The sequence below is a fragment of the Eucyclogobius newberryi genome, unplaced genomic scaffold, assembly GCF_026437365.1.
Source record: "Eucyclogobius newberryi isolate DKJ021-1_F unplaced genomic scaffold, fEucNew1.0.hap1 SCAF_1, whole genome shotgun sequence".
Lineage (NCBI taxonomy): Eukaryota > Metazoa > Chordata > Actinopteri > Gobiiformes > Gobiidae > Eucyclogobius > Eucyclogobius newberryi.
The window spans coordinates 27,083,862-27,101,316 of NW_027315723.1; the positions used below are offsets into that span (position 1 = coordinate 27,083,862).

General features: G+C 40.2%; 1 protein-coding gene across 2 annotated transcripts in view; it reads left to right on the forward strand.

The window, feature by feature from the left end:
* The window catches only part of fndc4a (fibronectin type III domain containing 4a), a 45,335-nt gene that overhangs the window by 20,810 nt on the left and 7,070 nt on the right, over positions 1–17,455 (forward strand). For both annotated transcript variants that reach the window (XM_072442070.1, XM_072442068.1), the window contains exons 2-3: positions 7,721–7,836; positions 10,441–10,645. In XM_072442070.1, the coding sequence (XP_072298171.1) occupies positions 7,721–7,836; positions 10,441–10,645 (321 nt within the window). The remainder of the gene's footprint in view (positions 1–7,720; positions 7,837–10,440; positions 10,646–17,455) is intronic.

Here is a 17,455-nt window from a genome sequence, read left to right on the forward strand (position 1 = left end):
CGTCAAACTTTGACAAACTCCTCCTTGGGCGTTTTGCCCACCAACTTCAAAATTGGTGTACGTCCTCTGGACAAGTGGGGCATCTAAAGTTATCAAAATTTTTGGGATACCTCTTACGGTCTGTGTGCGGCGCAGCCGCAAAGTTGGACAACTTATTTTGAGATATTGCAATTCTAAAAATTGCTCCCATTTGATCAAAACGAGTCCGATTAGGACCAAATTTGAATCAGTTGTTAAACTTTCAAGTTTGGACCAGTTTAGGATGACAAAATTGAAATGGGCGCAATAGCGCCCCCTACAGAGTTGCCTTTGAGTGAACATTGATGGACAAAAACTGGTTTTACACAAATGTTCTAAACTTTGCCCAAAATTCTAATTTGGGGTCCCGAGCAAAAGGCTACTCAAACTTATGCCTTAATTTTTACGGCGTAGCCGTAGCTATGACGGAAACCTCCCATGTTATCCCCATGGGAAAATGCTAAATCTCTCGAATATCCACATTTTTCTGTTTCACACTTCAACGAACTCCTCCTAGGGCGTTTTGCCCACCGACCTCAAAATCTGTGTACGTCCCCTAGACAAGTGGGGCATCTAAAGTTATCCAAATTTTAAGGATAACTTTTACGGTCTCTGTGCGACGGAGCCGCAAACTTTTCCCTGAATTCTGACTATTTGGCCTTCAGAGTGGCCTATAAACAATAGAGTTTTTCCAAATGACATTATATTTTGCACAAAATTCTAATTTGCCATCCTGATCATAAAAGTATGAGAGCCAAAGTCATATTTTGTACGGCGTAACCGTAACGATGACAGAAACATCCCATGATATCCTTATGGGAAAATTGCGAAATTGCTCAAATCACCACATTTTTACGCTTCACACTTTAACGAACTCCTCCTAGGGCGATTGTTTGATCAAACTCATATTTGGGGAAAATCATCTACACAAGCGGGGCATCAAAAGTTATCCATATTTTTGTTCTAAGTGCTACGGTCTCTGTGTGGCGGACCCGCAAATATATGTCACAAATGGGAAAACAGCAAAATCTCTCAAATTACCACATTTTTATGTTTTACACTTTAACAAATTCCTCCTAGTGCGTTTTGCCCACCAACTTCTAAATCGGTGTATGTCCTCTAGACAAGTGGGGCATCTAAAGTTATCCAAATTTTTGGGATACCTTTTACGGTCTGTGTGCGGCGCAGCCGCAAAGTTGGACAACTTATTTTGAGATATTGCAATTCTAAAAATTGCTCCCATTTGATCAAAACGAGTCCGATTAGGACCAAATTTGAATCATTTGTTAAACTTTCAAGTTTGGACCAGTTTAGGATGACAAAATTGAAATGGGCGCAATAGCGCCCCCTACAGAGTTGCCTTTGAGTGAACATTGATGGACAAAAACCGGTTTTACACAAACGTTCTAAACTTTACCCAAAATTCTATTTTGGGGTCCCGAGCAAAAGACCAATCAAACTTATGCCTTAATTTTTACGGCGTAGCCGTAGCCATGACGGAAACCTCCCATGTTATCCTTATGGGAAAATCGCTAAATCTCTCGAATATCCACATTTTTCTGTTTCACACTTTAACGAACTCCTCCTAGGGCGTTTTGCCCACCGACCTCAAAATCGGTGTACGTCCCCTAGACAAGTGGGGCATCTAAAGTTATCCAAATTTTAAGGATAACTTTTACGGTCTCTGTGCGACGGAGCCGCAAACGTTTTCCTGAATTCTGACTATTTGGCCTTCAGAGTGGCCTATAAACAATAGAGTTTTTCCAAATGACATTATATTTTGCACAAAATTCTAATTTGCCATCCTGATCATAAAAGTATGCGAGCCAAAGTCATATTTTGTACGGCGTAACTGTAACGATGACAGAAACATCCCATGTTATCCTTATGGGAAAATTGCGAAATTGCTCAAATCACCACATTTTTACGCTTCACACTTTAACAAACTCCTCCTAGGGCAATTGCCCGATCAAGCTCATATTTGGGAAATATCATCTACACAAGCGGGGCATCAGAAGTTATCCATATTTTTATTCCAAGTGCTACGGTCTCTGTGCGGCGGAGCAGCAAATTTGACTGACACTTGTGTTCATTTGCACTGGATTGGCCATGTCCATGTGTCGCCGTCTGTCAAGTTCTTTTTTTAATTCAACACACAATAAGGGCGCCATCTTTATCAAGTCGAAAGCGCAGAGTCGGAAGGCCGGCGGCCCGCGAGGGCCGTTGGATGCCGCTTGCGGCTTTAATTCTTCTTTCTTTCTTTCTTTCTTCTCGGGACCAACCCCCCTATTTTTCACCCAGTGAACATTGACGAAAAGTCACAAAAATTTGCACACCTCTAAGAATCGTGCCTCTCTACATTCTGGCTATTTCCCTTTTCTAAAATAAAAAAAATTGGCGCGTCAGCGCCCCCAAATGTACCAAAAATGCATTGAGACATGGGAAATGACCCAAAAAAAATCTGATCGTAGAATCATGAAATTTGGCGCAGAGGTAGATGGTGACAAGAGAAGTAAAACATATTATTACGGCAACGCCGTCCGCCCAACCAAATGTCGGCCATATTGCTTCAAAAATGGCTAAACATGACTTCGGAGTTTTTCCAAACGTCGTACTTTTACGAACTCCTCCCAGGGCGTTGGCCCTAAAAAGCTGAAATTTGGTGAAAATGCTACTGAGGAGTGGGACATCAAAAGTTATCCAAATTACATTGATACCTGTCACGATCTCTGTGCGGCGAAGCCGCAAACTGTAGCTAGAATTTCAGAAATCTCCCATATTTAAAATTTCTGCCGTTTGCGCAGATAAAGTCAGAATTGCGTCAAATTAGAATCAGTTGTTAAACTCTTTGCCCTAAACCTCCTTGAAATGAAATAAATTCATTTGGCGCCACAGCGCCCCCTACAGATTTTATATGGAGGTTAAATGTTTAGTTTTGCGAAATTATATTAAATTTGACACACAACTCAATTTTAGCATCCCCATCAAAAAAGTCAATGAGACCCATGTCATAATTGTTATGGCGTTGCCGTAACGATGACCGAAACCTTCCATGTTATTCCAATGGGGAAATCGCCAGAACATGTTTACACTTTATACTTTCACAAACTCCTCTTAGGGCGTCAGCCCTATTAACCTGAAATTTGGTGAGACTCATCTTCAGGTGTGGACCATCAAAAGTTATTCACATTTTTATTCAAAGAGTCACGGTGTCTGTGCGGCAAAGCCGCACATTTTGCCAAGAATTCAAAATAAAATTGCTTTTTGATGGTAGAACAAAGGGGAGAAGATGTGACAGCGTCACAGATTCAGCAGTAGGCGTAATAAAAGGACAATTGGGGCGCGTTAGCGCCCCCTCCTCTTGCGGCGTGGCGGCGGCGTGGCGAGGGCCGATCATTGCCGCTTGCGGCTATATTTGTATTTTACTCTCCCATTCACAATCAGTTTCATATGGAAAAGAGTGATTTAGCTGCTCACTCTGCTGACTCCTTCATTTCTGCACGATTGACTGGACAAAGTCACCTTACACAGGTGTTCAAGTGCAGAATATACTTGTTCACCTGTAATAGAAACAACACCCTATAGGCACAGGCCAATACATTAGTGATGATCCATGGCTGACTTCAGCTGAGTTGTCACTTCCTTCATCACCAGTAAGTCACCCTCGCACAATGCATCATGGGTAGAGGCTCTGTTTTGCCGACTTGCGCCTGTCTGTAACCCCCATTACCTAAAGGACGGCGAGCACCAGAGCGACTTCAATAAATGCATTGAATCTCTGCTGTGCACAGCGGGAAACTGAAGCCCTTTAACGACATCAAAACCTCTAATGCTTTGGCAGTGACTTTTTCTGGATGTGATGAAGCAGAATGTTAGTTCACCTAACATTCTATATATATATATATATATATATATATATATATATATATATATATATATATATATATATATATATATATTATATATGTGACATCACTCAATGTGTATCTTTGGCACAATAATAATAATGTATTGGTTTAATTTAAATATAGTCATGGAACAGACAGAAGTCAAATTTTATTGAAACATTTTCAGTGATTAAATGACATCAAATATGAATTCTAGTAGGTATTTATATATATACAAAAAAGCTGTGTAATCCCTCATTGGTCCAGGAGTGATCCATTGTAGAAAAATATTGGTTTTGGCAGCAATTTTGAATTTTCACAGTAGAAATGTCGGTTGATTTGCTTTTCTATTACAAAGGATGTAATATGTCATTTGTGGTCAAGTATGTCATGTATGTGTAGATAAAAAAAACTCACATGTGTCTGACATGTGTCATATTTTGTGATATTTTGAGGTTTCTCCATTGAAATGACATTATGCTTCCCTTTTGCCTCCACTTCATAATTTACACCATCCTTTTTTTAAAAGTTCCATCTGATTGTCACATCAGAATTCTTTGTGCTTTTTTCCTTCACTTTCTGTGCATGATATATCGACTTGTTCAACTGCAGGTATAAAAAAGCCCTGACCTGGCCACCTCTGAAATCCCGAGCTGACTTCTTTCCTTTTCTTCAGCCATCGAGTGTATTTCCTCTCACATTTCTCACCACATCCTATTACCATTGTAACAGAAAGCAATCTTCCACCGCGACATGACCCAGAGACGACGCGAGCTTAGTTGTGCGTGACCTTAGCCTACGATACACGGCGCTTTGAGCAGAAAGACGCTTCCACCCGGAGACGGATCGCCGGCATCTGACCCCAGCACCTCAATGTCACTTTTTGGACCCAACGCAGAGGCCATCTTGATTGTGACTGTGAGATACGGCGGTGATGGACAGAGGCAGAGGGAGATAAAGGCAACGAGAGATAAGAGCCAGACTGTTCAAGGAAGACCACTCGAATTCACGTCCAATTCATGTCATCTTTTGCTCTGAAGTTGACGGTTGATGTGTTCTGAAAGATAAGGGATGTTTGCATGTATTGTCTTCTCAGCCTGTCGATATGCACAGCTCAATCTTTGGTTAAAGTCTCATTCCGTCTGTCTTTTGAATGGTTGAGTAGCGATTCTTTTCTGGTGTCTGGTCATAGTTCAATCATTTTCTTGTGTTCAGATGGATGTATAGTGGGGCTTGGCTAAAACTTATCATCTTTTCCTTTCAAGATAGACTTTTAATTTGATTGACTCTCAGTTTGATTCATTGCACAGCCGTAATGATTGACATTTAAAGCAAACTTTGTAAGAAATCTGCTTTTTGAAGGTAGAAACAGTCCTGCAAATGAGAGTGTTTAGATTAAAGAATCAAGCGTTTTAGGGCAAACACATGTAATAAGTCTTTTTCACTTCAAACAGCTTTGTAGAAGTAATAATAGCTTTATTTCCATTCTAACACAACTATTTATATTTATAGAAGCTGGGGACAGGCATAAAGGACTATTCATGCTTTTATCAGCTCAAGAATAGACTATTGCAATGCACTTTATGTCGGTGTCTCCCAGTCGCCCTCAGCCGCGGTGCGTTTTCTAACCAGCACACCCAGACGTCAGCACATCACCCCGGTTTCTTTTAGAATTGATTTTAATATTTAACTTTTTTGTTTTTAAAGCTCTAAATGGCCTGGCACCTCCTTATCTGGCCGATCTTCTGTCTGCTCGAAACCCAAGCAGACTTAAACATTGGGGGGATCGAGCCTTCTCTGTCGCTGGTCCCAGACTCTGGAACAAACTGCCCCCCGACATGTGGCCCCCCGACATGTGGCCCCCCGACATGTGGCCCCTGACATGTGGCCCCTGACATGCGCACCATCACAGTCTTTAACCTTTTTAAATCCAGGCTTAAAATACATTTATTCAGACTGGCTTTTAACACTCTGTAATGTAGTGACACTATTTTGTACAGTTTGTTATTAGTTAGTTTTTATGTTTTGTATTGCCTTGATTTTTATTGTGCAGCACTTTGGACACTTTGAGAGTTGTAAAGGGCTCTATGAATAGAGGTTGATTGATTGATTGATAAAGACATGGATCTGGTCCAAACAAATAAAACATAACTTATTTGTTTGTTCTCATGGTTTACAGCTCAGAGTATTACTCTGGTTAGACTTGCTCCATTGTGTTACTATTTGACAAAAGCCGCAAGCTACAAATTATGTTCTTTTTAAACAACGGCAACTGAAAGTCTCAGATAACAAATATAAAATTAACAACTATTAAAATAGTAAATCAAATTCCTTGTCCTGTCTCCTCGTACAATGCCAGCTGAAAACATCTCCGCAGTTACTTTCAGAGTAAAGTCCATGAGAGATACATTAACAACAAAAGCCCAGAGGACAGACTGCGGGGCCCATTTTACCCATTTTACCCACAATCCCATCTCTCGTCTCCATCTGGGGCTCCATCGCTGCGGGTGTCTTAACGCTAAAGAAAGATCCGTCACCTTCTGTCCCTGAGGCTTCTGCTAAAGGCTTTGTACCGTTTCACAGTACGGCCTATTCATCCACTTTAAAAAGACACGATGGAAAAATATTCAAAAGAAAAGACGGCCATAATATCTCAGGATGCAATCACAGATAAATAAGAGTTTTTGAGGCTTTTCTGGCTTATAAATATTAAGTTACAGTCAAATAATAGCTTAGTATTGATTCAAGTTAAAGTATATTAAAAGATGATTAGTTTCATCTCATGATTTTTAATGCATTTTAATCCTGAAAAAAAAGAAAGAAACAAAAATCAATTTGAATTTGTTCTATTTTCAATTTCAAGCCCTCAAATGAGTGTAAAATTCATAGTGGAAACAGTCACAGCAAAGAAATTCAAGATGCCCAGATTCACTAACTTTGCTGAATTCACTGTGGACTTTACACTCTAAACTGTTGGATTTGAGAGCTTGAAAATATTTATATTAACCAAATTAATATTTAAAAGGGGAATTTGTTGTTTTGAATTTCTAAACAGTGAAAAACACAATGGAAATGTTTACTGCAACAGCCATTGAAATTCCAAATAGAAAACATGTTCAGCGTTTGAAATTCAAAGTCTGATCTTCCATTACGTACTGTTTACTGTCCTTGTCCTTCTGACTCATCCTTCAATGTCGCTGGAGATTTACTTGTTTGGAATCTAGAGAAACCGATGACAGATAAGTTCTATTTAATTTAATTTGGGGCAGATTTGTAAAATTCTCCCCAATTTCATCCACAGCCCTGTTTTACCACAAAAAAGAACAGTGCAGTTCCTCTTTGCACTAAAGTGTTCAAATAAAGCTTTTTTTGTTCTTAAGACAGCTGGTCGGCCAAAATTAATATGAGTCAGCATCAAAAAGAACTACTGTTTGATATTAAGGCCGCTGCAAATATCGGCCGGATATATCGCCACCGCTGGGGCAAGCAGTCAGGAGCAGTGTTCAGGGCTCATCTGAATTAGCTGGAAGATTTTATCTTTTGTGCATGTTTTGAGTTGATCTCATGAAGTACTTGAATGGTGATTTTACATTTTGAAATAATAAACCCAATATTACATTTTCCCCACTTTTGTAAACATCTCAAATGTATTCTTCACATTGTATTTAGTTATAAAGTTATAAACAGACATATAAAGATGGAGTGGTTGTTGTCAGTAGGATTTCCATGATGTAAGACGGTTTTGAAGATGCATAAGACCCTACCGGTCACTAGTAGGACACCAAAAACTAGATGTCATCCTTTTTCATTTCCAGATCGGCCCCCGGCTCCCGTGAACGTGTCCGTCATGCACCTCCGGGCCGACTCTGCCACTGTGTCCTGGGACGTTCCGGAGGGAGACACAATCATCGGCTTCTCCATCTCACAGCAAGTACGAGACCTCTTTGTGTTTGTACCACCTAAGACTAAAGGTAAAGGTCGAGGCTGACACTGTGTCCTTCTTTACAATCGATAATTCCTGGTGAATTGGCAAAATTCCAAGTGAAAACTGCAGTTCTTGTGTCTGCTCTCTCTATATTATTCTGTCTTTATAAATGTTCTTTATAAATGTTCTTTAATTAATAAAAACAACCAAAAACACCCACTTACAATAAAAAAAAGAAAACTGCAGGAGTTCCATTTTTGTTGCATACACTGAGTTCACAACAAAGAGAAATCATTGTCAAACTGTAATGCTTTTATGAGTCGTCTGTCTGGCATGCTAAGCTGTACAACTGATTTGTTTTCATCGCTGTGCGTCTAACTTCTCTTTTTGCATGGAATATATAGTGTCTGCTAAGCCCAAAGTATAAAAACAAGATGTGGCTTTGTCAGGAGTGACTATCGGGCTGCGGTCTGAATGAAGAGCAGTAAATGACACTACTTCTTTACTAACTTTGGATTACACAAACTTTAGCCCTTTTTTATAGGAAGTTTTATTGTTTTAATGCTCTTTAAAGTGTCCTTTGGTGTTGAGAAAGGCGTTTATAATTATATATATATATATATATATATATATATATATATATATATATATATATATATATATATATTGATCTATTTATTTATTTTCTAAAATCTAATCCAACAGTATTTCTCTGTGAATAGTAAGAATTTTGTTATGAACATTTTTCTATATTGTTCCAATTGAATCCTTTCCAAACTTTTTAGTTTGTATGTACATGTATGTTCCCATTCTTCATCTGTCAAAACAGATCTCTTTCCCACCTAATTTTATTATATTTAGTAGAGCCGTTGTCCATATTATTCATGCAGTTATATAATCAACGTATTTTTCTCTTTGAAAGACCAGATTTATGTACCTTGATAACAATTTTAATCAGAGGGTTATCATGGTCAGCGTTGATTTGTTTAATATCGTGGTTGTAATAAATAAAATACCTTTTTCTCTAAATCAAGATTCTTTTAATGCTTTCTTAACCACAAAACGAATAGAACAGGCCCATGACAGAACAGGAATGTTAATTTGCAATTTGAATTTGATATTTTCTTTGTATGTTATTCCAAGCAGCTTAAATATGTACCTTTACCCAGATGCTATTGCTTTGCTAGGAATTTTCCTCAGTATGGAATTTATATTTAACATACAAAAACAAAACAGCAGCAATGTAAATGTAGCAGTAAGTGTATTTAGTCATCTTGTTTATAGAGTAACACACTCTTCTATTGAAAACCTGAATGAAATGGTGCTATAAAGGCACAGATGAAGCTGGCACAAGCTCGCTTTTACAGACGGGCCGACAGCGCAGAGAGCAATGAAAAATCTTTTAGCGCTCAGTGCCAAAAATAGAACCAGTAACCATCTAAAAGGTCAATAAATAAAAGAAGCTTGAACGTTCATGCCCCAAGTGTTTACGCAAAACTCACCAGACGCTCACTGGAGAACTTTTCAATTTCCAGCCCAGACTCCATATGGTGAGAACGAGGAGCCAACTGCTCATGCAATAAGGCAGTCTACATGTTGTTGTCTCGCCTCCTGCAGACTTTCTGCCCGGTCACCTCGCGTTCTCACTGTCACACTCCATTTGCAGGGACGTGGTGTTTTTTGTTACATATTTGTGTTTTTAGAGCACCATTTTTCACTCTCTCAGTAAGTGTGGGTTCTTTCTTTCAATGTTCAAAAATGAAACAAAGCAACAAAGCGGACACATTGCATAAGCGGGTCTGAAACAGGGCTCGCTCAGGAGGAGCATTCAGCGTGTGTCAAATCAAAATGCAAATCAGAGCACAGTAGGCAGCGGCTGATTTGCTCTGGTGATCTCATAATGCCAAGCTGAATATCTCTGTTATGCTTCATCTCCATTGGGTGATGGCTCAAACTTTGGAACAAAATGTTGCAATCCTTTAAACTACTTTTGTGTTTTCCAGAGATTTCCACTTACATAGTATTATGTTATTATTATGTATTAATTTAAGCAAAACTATCACTGCAGATATGTAATTGGAGACAGTAGGACAGTATAATCTCCATAGAGACGAGCAAGTGATGGGAGTAAGAATGCATTTTTAAAGCAATAAACTGTAATAGAATAAAAGCAAGATGGTAATTTTAATGCCATACGGGTGAACATTAACATCCCCATGGCAATAACCAGGTGGCATCGTGCACATTTATGGCACGTCCACACTTGTCGTTATTTGTCCTAAATTTTCATTGTTTAGTCCGGGTCTAGTCCTGGTTAGTTCCATTTTAGTCCAGGTTTGTGTAAGTAGGAACCTTTAGTAGGAACACACAATAATGTCTCCTTTTTATATGGCTGTGACAGTCAGTAATGAAACATATTTCACATCCTGCATTAAATGGCGTAAAGGCTTTGTGCTTGTTCTGTTTTTATTTCCTAATCCATCTATCTTTAAGCTATTATACCCTTCTGGATGTTGTTTTTAGTCTATGGTGGAAAACATTAGCCTATGGGGGACCATGGAGCAATCCTATCTCTGTCGATTCCTTAAATCCAATGTTCTGCATTTGCAGAGGCAGGACGGGCACATGCAGCGCTTCATTCGGGAGGTAAACACCACCAGTCGCTCGTGTGTGCTGTGGGACCTGGAGGAAGAGACAGACTACATCATCCAGGTGCAGTCCATCGGTCTGTACGGGGAGAGCCAGGCCAGCAAGAAGGTCCACTTCCGCACACTCAAGAAAACAGACCGCTTCCCCTCCAACAGCTCCAATCAAGGTCAGACAACCACAAACATACATACAATTACAGTAAAGCGACATGCAATATGAGGCTTCAAGTATTATTACTGGTGCAACTGTTTACGACACTGGCACAGGATTTGAACCACCAACTCGACAAGCTATCAACAGAAGTAGACATATTCAACACAGGTCCACAAGAATAAGGTGAGACACTGTAGGTGAACTGGAATAAATATTTCCTTTAGATACATCAATACATTTCTTTTCATCAATTTAAGGCATTGTAAGGGCAAAAATAGCCCAATTGGGACAGAGGAATCTGAAAAGTGGACAGAACCAAGTTTTAAAATGTTGCCTCATTTTGTTAACATTAAAGGCGCAATGGACGATTTTTCGGCGATTTGAGAACGCAGGCGGAAGTGCACATGCGCACTCCCCCGTGCGGACTGATACAACACACACGTGCGTTTGTTTATTAGCGCAACGGAGCGCATCGCATCGCTCGTCTCCCGTAGATTTCTGTCCACTTCTGCGTCAGCTCGAAATGTCTTTCTCCGTCTTCATTTTGCCCCGTACACTGAGGGAACTATATTATGATAGATCCATGCGCTTAGGCACGCGGAAACGTGGGGACGAGCATGACACGGCTGCAGGTGAGTGATAGGTGCGTTTTATGATTGATACGTGGCAGGACAAATGATTTATCCACGCCACGAGGAAATATGATACAAAATTTGCTGAAAAAAATCGTCCATACCACCTTTAAATTAAAAAAAGAAATAATAATACATTTTTGTTTTTTTCTGACAATATTTTTGTATTGTGAATAATGAAAATGTGACTTCATAGAAAGTGTATAATAAATGAGCAATTTGGCTATTTGAACCACCAAGCTGTGTTTTAGATGTTCTGGCTCAAAGGCTTTATTAGACAAATCAGCTGTAAAATGGGTAGAGAGGATAGAGACATTCAGCAAACGAACAAGACCAGGAAGCAAACCCACAAGACAGAGTGCGACGCCTTAAACCACGACGCCACCAGCGAGTGCCGTAGGCTGCTTGTACTGTTTTCAAAGCACATCAGAACTAGCAGTTATTGCAGCAGGTCAGATTGGATCATTAAGCACTTGCAGTAAAGTAATGGGATTGAAGTAGACTCACATATTGATCTGGAGAAACGAAACCCACATAAGCTTATTAAAATTCAAATCATCCTGCTGCTCCACGTGGATGTTTAATATGGAGAAGACAGTTTCCAAGTTTACCTTTACATTCAGCAACGTAATCACATTATCAGAGGCTCATGCAGGAAATACAAAAGCACCATTGATTTATACGCGTTAGCGAGCCAGGGTTTTTGCAAGCCTTTTGTTGTGTATGGTATATTCCTCAAATTGGTTTACTTTTCAAAGGCACTTGACTGAAACAAAGGGATTGTTACGGTAAATGGATATATAGGATACATAAGCACAACAGTCAGCATCAAAAATAACTACTGTAGACAGGATACTAATTATGGCTGCAGGCATCAAAATTGCATCCTATCATTAAAAATACTTCATCAGGATAGTAGTGTAATTAGTTAAAGTTTAGCTAAGATTTAGTTACACAATACTTCATTGGTATAACACATTTTCCGGTGCATTTGACATACTCTTCATTGATGCTACAGGGGCAGTCTCTCAGGAGCAGCGGGCTAATGCAGTACTCATGTCGGTTACTCTTAGTTAAAAAGAACATATGTAATCTACTTTCATTTTAATGAGCTATTAACCTTGTTACTAAGGTGTTTTCTCATTTACACAAAGTTCTATTTTGATTGATTTCTGCAGTTTGAGTTTATCCAGTATTGTTCTGCAACTGCGGCTCGAGTGCTCAGAAATGTCCTGTTTCACCTACCCCCTATCCCCGCCCCCCACATCCCTGTAGTAAGTTGCAATTGCTTGAAAAAATCAGACTCCGAGTGACACACGTTTGGTTCTAAACTGTCACATAACCACTTTTCAGGGATAAAAACATGAAAATGACAATACGCGGCTTGTTGAAGTGAAATGTGACTTTGAAGAGGCGGAGCTTATCGGGTCTGCAGTTTTTAACAGGAAGTCAATGGACCTGATTCTATTATTAAGACGTTTTAGATCAACATTGGAGTTTAAAATGAACAATACAGAAAATGATTATCCACTTTTGTTATAGTTAAATACAAAATGCCAGAAAAAAGAATAATATGTCCCCATTAAACCAATTACATTTTAGGGTGGCACAGTGGTCATCGCTGGTACACTCAGAGTGGGTCGTATGAAAAAGGGGGGCGTGTGTGAGGTGTGGTTCCGCCCCCAAACTGAAGATAACTTATATTTTGTACACAGCAAATATTAAATGACCTATACAACAAGTTACCAGAACGCCACTGCTTGGAAGTCAGCATTACACAAAAAATCATTTACAAACTATTTTAAAGCAAGTCCAATAGTAAAACCAACAGTAACAACCACAGGCCCTTGTTTATGTATGTCCTTAGACTGTAAAGGACACTGTGTGAATGCACTGTTGAATACATACTAATCACTTCTGCTGATTACAATAGAACCTTTGTAAAGGTCAAGTCATCCATTCCATTGTACTCAATATGTGTCACTTTATGGGGATAGATCAGGCTGCAATGAGACCATTTATAAAGAGTAAAGCAAGACATTTTAACACATGATTGGAGAAAATGTATAGATTGATCAAATAGCTTAATTACTGAAAGTACTAAAGTTGATGATTGAGCGAGTTATCGTCCTCTTTTTTGGACTTTCTATCAAAACACATTTTCGATCTGGGCCAACCATCGCATTTATTAAACAGTGTGAGTGAGTGAAAAACAAAAACAAGGGTGTTTTTCTGACCTACTTGGACGACTCTCGAGGCCATAAATCTTGATCAATGTTGCGCGCTCAATCCTTCATAAAAGTGTTTGCTAATCTCAGTGTTTTGCCAAGGCACTCGAAACTGTATGATCGCTTCAACAATTTCCTAATGTAAAACCACAGGAAGAGGCCACCGGCGGCGTTAGTTTTAGGCTAATGAACATGCTCCGGTGTTGAACTTGAATTAGTTTCTCAGTCTTTGGCCGCGGACAATCCTGCCAACTAAACTGATGGTATCTCCCCTGAGTCAGCGAAAGGGAAACCTTCATGAAGCGCCTTCGTCAGCGCTTCCTGTTTTCACAACTAAGACCAGTCCATAAAATTACAGGGAAAATAGTTTCCCTGCCAAAGTCAAACATACATTAGTGAGTGTACAAATGACAAACAAATGAGTGTAAAGCTTCTTCAAGGGAATGGACGACAGCGACCACCTTAAGATTTCGACAATTCACACATTTTGGTCACTTCATTTCAGGTCTTAGCTAGGACTTGTTTTAAGAAAAAGAAATTATAACTTAACTGTAGATTATGGAAATGTCACAATGACTAATACTATCAATACAACCACAGCTCCAAATCTAACTCAAAGTCAATTCCTACTATTACCTATTTTTCAGTCAGTCATTCACATCATCAACTCTTTCCCCAATAATATCCCAAATTAAGGACAATGAGAACATACTTTTAAATGCCATCCACCTGCTAAATTAAGTACGCACAATCTCTACTACGGCCGTAAATAGCAAACAGTGTATTTCTTTTTGGTTATTGCCACTCCAATGTCTCCCAAGAAATCTTGTTCGAATAAAGTTATATAAAACTCATATTCAGAGATGCCTGGCTGTCATGCTTGAGGAGATAGATATGGCAAAGAAAAGCCCTCACAAAAACACACACACACGCACACCCGCGCGCACGCACGTACGCACGCACATCACACACACACACACACGCACACACATGCACGCACACACATACACGCACACACACACGCACGCACACACATCACACACACATCACACACACACACGCACACACACGCACACACACGCACGCACACACACACACACACACGCACATGCACACGCACACCCGCGCGCACGCACGCACGCACGCACACACATCACACACACGCACACACATACACACACGCACACACACACGCACGCACACACATCACACACACATCACACACACACACGCACACACACGCACACACACGCACACACACACACACACACACAGAGCCTCAGAGCTCGGGGCGTCAGACACAAATGAGCTTGAGAAGAAGTCACAATGTCATGTAAGAGAAAAGCCCCAAAACGGCAACCTTCTTCCAAGTGAGATACAATAAACTTTTTATGTGCAATCTATTCGGAGAGAGCCTAAACTTTTCTGTGTAAATAAAAAAAACACAATAAACTATACTGAAAAAAACTGTTGATTCAATCATCAGAGAACAACTGAATATTTAATGCTATTATTTCATGGTAATGTGATTATTTTCAAGGTTTATTATTTTAGGTTTGTTGTTTCTTCATAATAATGAACATTTTCTGGCTTGCAAAAAGTGTTTTCCCCTTGTTATTCCATTGACTATCCTTTGTTTTTGTTGTACTGTAAAGTGTCACGATACAAACCACCAGAATGTCATATTATACTTCAATCAAAAATGTAAAGCAAGCAAAATGTATGTGCAGAGCACAATTTGTATACATAAATTAAAATCACAATACAAAATAAAAGTATAAATAGTCAATTTTAATAATTAAAATGTATTTGAATACAGATTAAACTCTCTTTCAGTGACGCGGCCAAACAGAACTGTCTTTAGCCTTGACCTGAGCACTGCCAGTGTAAAGTCTTACGACCAGATTGTGCAAAAAACGGAAATTCTGATTCCCCATGTTTAGTCCTGACTCTGACACCAGCAGGAGGCCGGTCCATGTTTAGTCCTGACTCTGGCACCAGCAGGAGGCCGGTCCATGTTTAGTCCTGACTCTGGCACCAGCAGGAGGCCGGTCCATGTTTAGTCCTGACTCTGACACCAGCAGGAGGCCGGTCCATGTTTAGTCCTGACTCTGGCACCAGCAGGAGGCCGGTCCATGTTTAGTCCTGACTCTGGCACCAGCAGGAGGCCGGTCCATGTTTAGTCCTGACTCTGACACCAGCAGGAGGCCGGTCCATGTTTAGTCCTGACTCTGACACCAGCAGGAGGCCGGTCCATGTTTAGTCCTGACTCTGACACCAGCAGGAGGCCGGTCCATGTTTAGTCCTGACTCTGGCACCAGCAGGAGGCCGATCCATGTTTAGTCCTGACTCTGGCACCAGCAGGAGGCCGGTCCATGTTTAGTCCTGACTCTGACACCAGCAGGAGGCCGATCCATGTTTAGTCCTGACTCTGGCACCAGCAGGAGGCCGGTCCATGTTTAGTCCTGACTCTGGCACCAGCAGGAGGCCGGTCCGTGTTTAGTCCTGACTCTGGCACCAGCAGGAGGCCGGTCCATGTTTAGTCCTGACTCCTGACTCTAAGTATCTTCTAGTTCTTGTCATAAACAACCTAAACATCGTCATAATCCTTTGCCTTTTGGGGACATTTGACCAGAGCTCATTTTTGCACAAAGACATCAATAAACCTCTGAACTTATTTACTTTCAAACAACATTTTAAAGAATCAACATGCCACATCCAGTCATGTTCCAGAGCCCACATCACTGTTCAGAAACTCTTCAATCACATCAAACTCTTATATAACGGTCTCCCTTGACAACCACGGACAAATGAAGCCACCTGCGCCCCCCGAGCTGTCACGCACTTTGACACGAGAGGAGAGAAGGTACTGTTTCAAGCCTCGCTGTAGCCGTTTGCTCCAGACAGACTCACTTACCTTCTTCATCAGGTCCTTTTGAAAGATCCACACACACTGTTCAGAAACAACGGTGTAGGATTTGTGTTCTGTACGGGACTGGGGACTCAGGTAGACATATGAATCTAACTTATAGACTTTGGTGCTGCGTGGAGGTGAAACAAGCCCCTCTTCTGTAAAGATCTAACGAAAGCTCAGAACACAAGCCTATGCAAAAAGAGATATGAAATATGTATGACATGGCAGCAAGACCGCCTTTCCAGGTCATGAGAAAAGAGTGCTGTTTATTTGAAGTGAAAGGCTATGCATCAAACATGCTCCACACTGTGCATGTGTGTTCTGTAAACGACTGTGTGCGCAGCAAAGCACGTGTGGGACCATGTGGGGCCCCGAGTAAGCCAAAGACATCTGTAGATTTATGCAGGTCTTACACAAGAAAATGCCCAAAATAATGTAATAAATAAAGAACTAAAGTCAAGTATTATTGGAGTGTTGTGTTATGAGGTCATGTTTCACCAGACATTTGAAATCTTAAAGGTTTTCTTGTGGAGTTCTGTCACCTGTGTGTTTCTATGGAGATGCTATTGTTTTGCCTGGAATGTTCCACAATGGGATTACACATGTCTATCTCCAAGGGGACAAGCGGGTGACAGGTTACAGGTCTAATCTGTGGAGATGTTGTTGATTTTATTCACTTGTATAATAGCTACAACAATATAAGTGTACAGGATCCCCCCAAAACATATTCTAATTTCAGTAAAGTTGTCTGTGAAAAAATGTATTGGACTTGATAGTAACTTAGAAGGTGAGCATTAGAAAAGGTGGAAATAATGTCAGAAAATTCCCTTAGGTCCCCAGGGGTTAATACTGGTATTAAATGAATGCACAATAGACCAGTTGAATGCTTTGTTGTGGAACATGCTAGACAAAACAATGACATCTCCATGGAGACAAGCAGGTGGCAGACACTCCACCAAAATAGTCTTGTTGTGCACCTTAAACACATTTTTCTAGATAATGGAATGGTGATTACGATTGAAACAGTATAATGTAGAATGACTGAACAC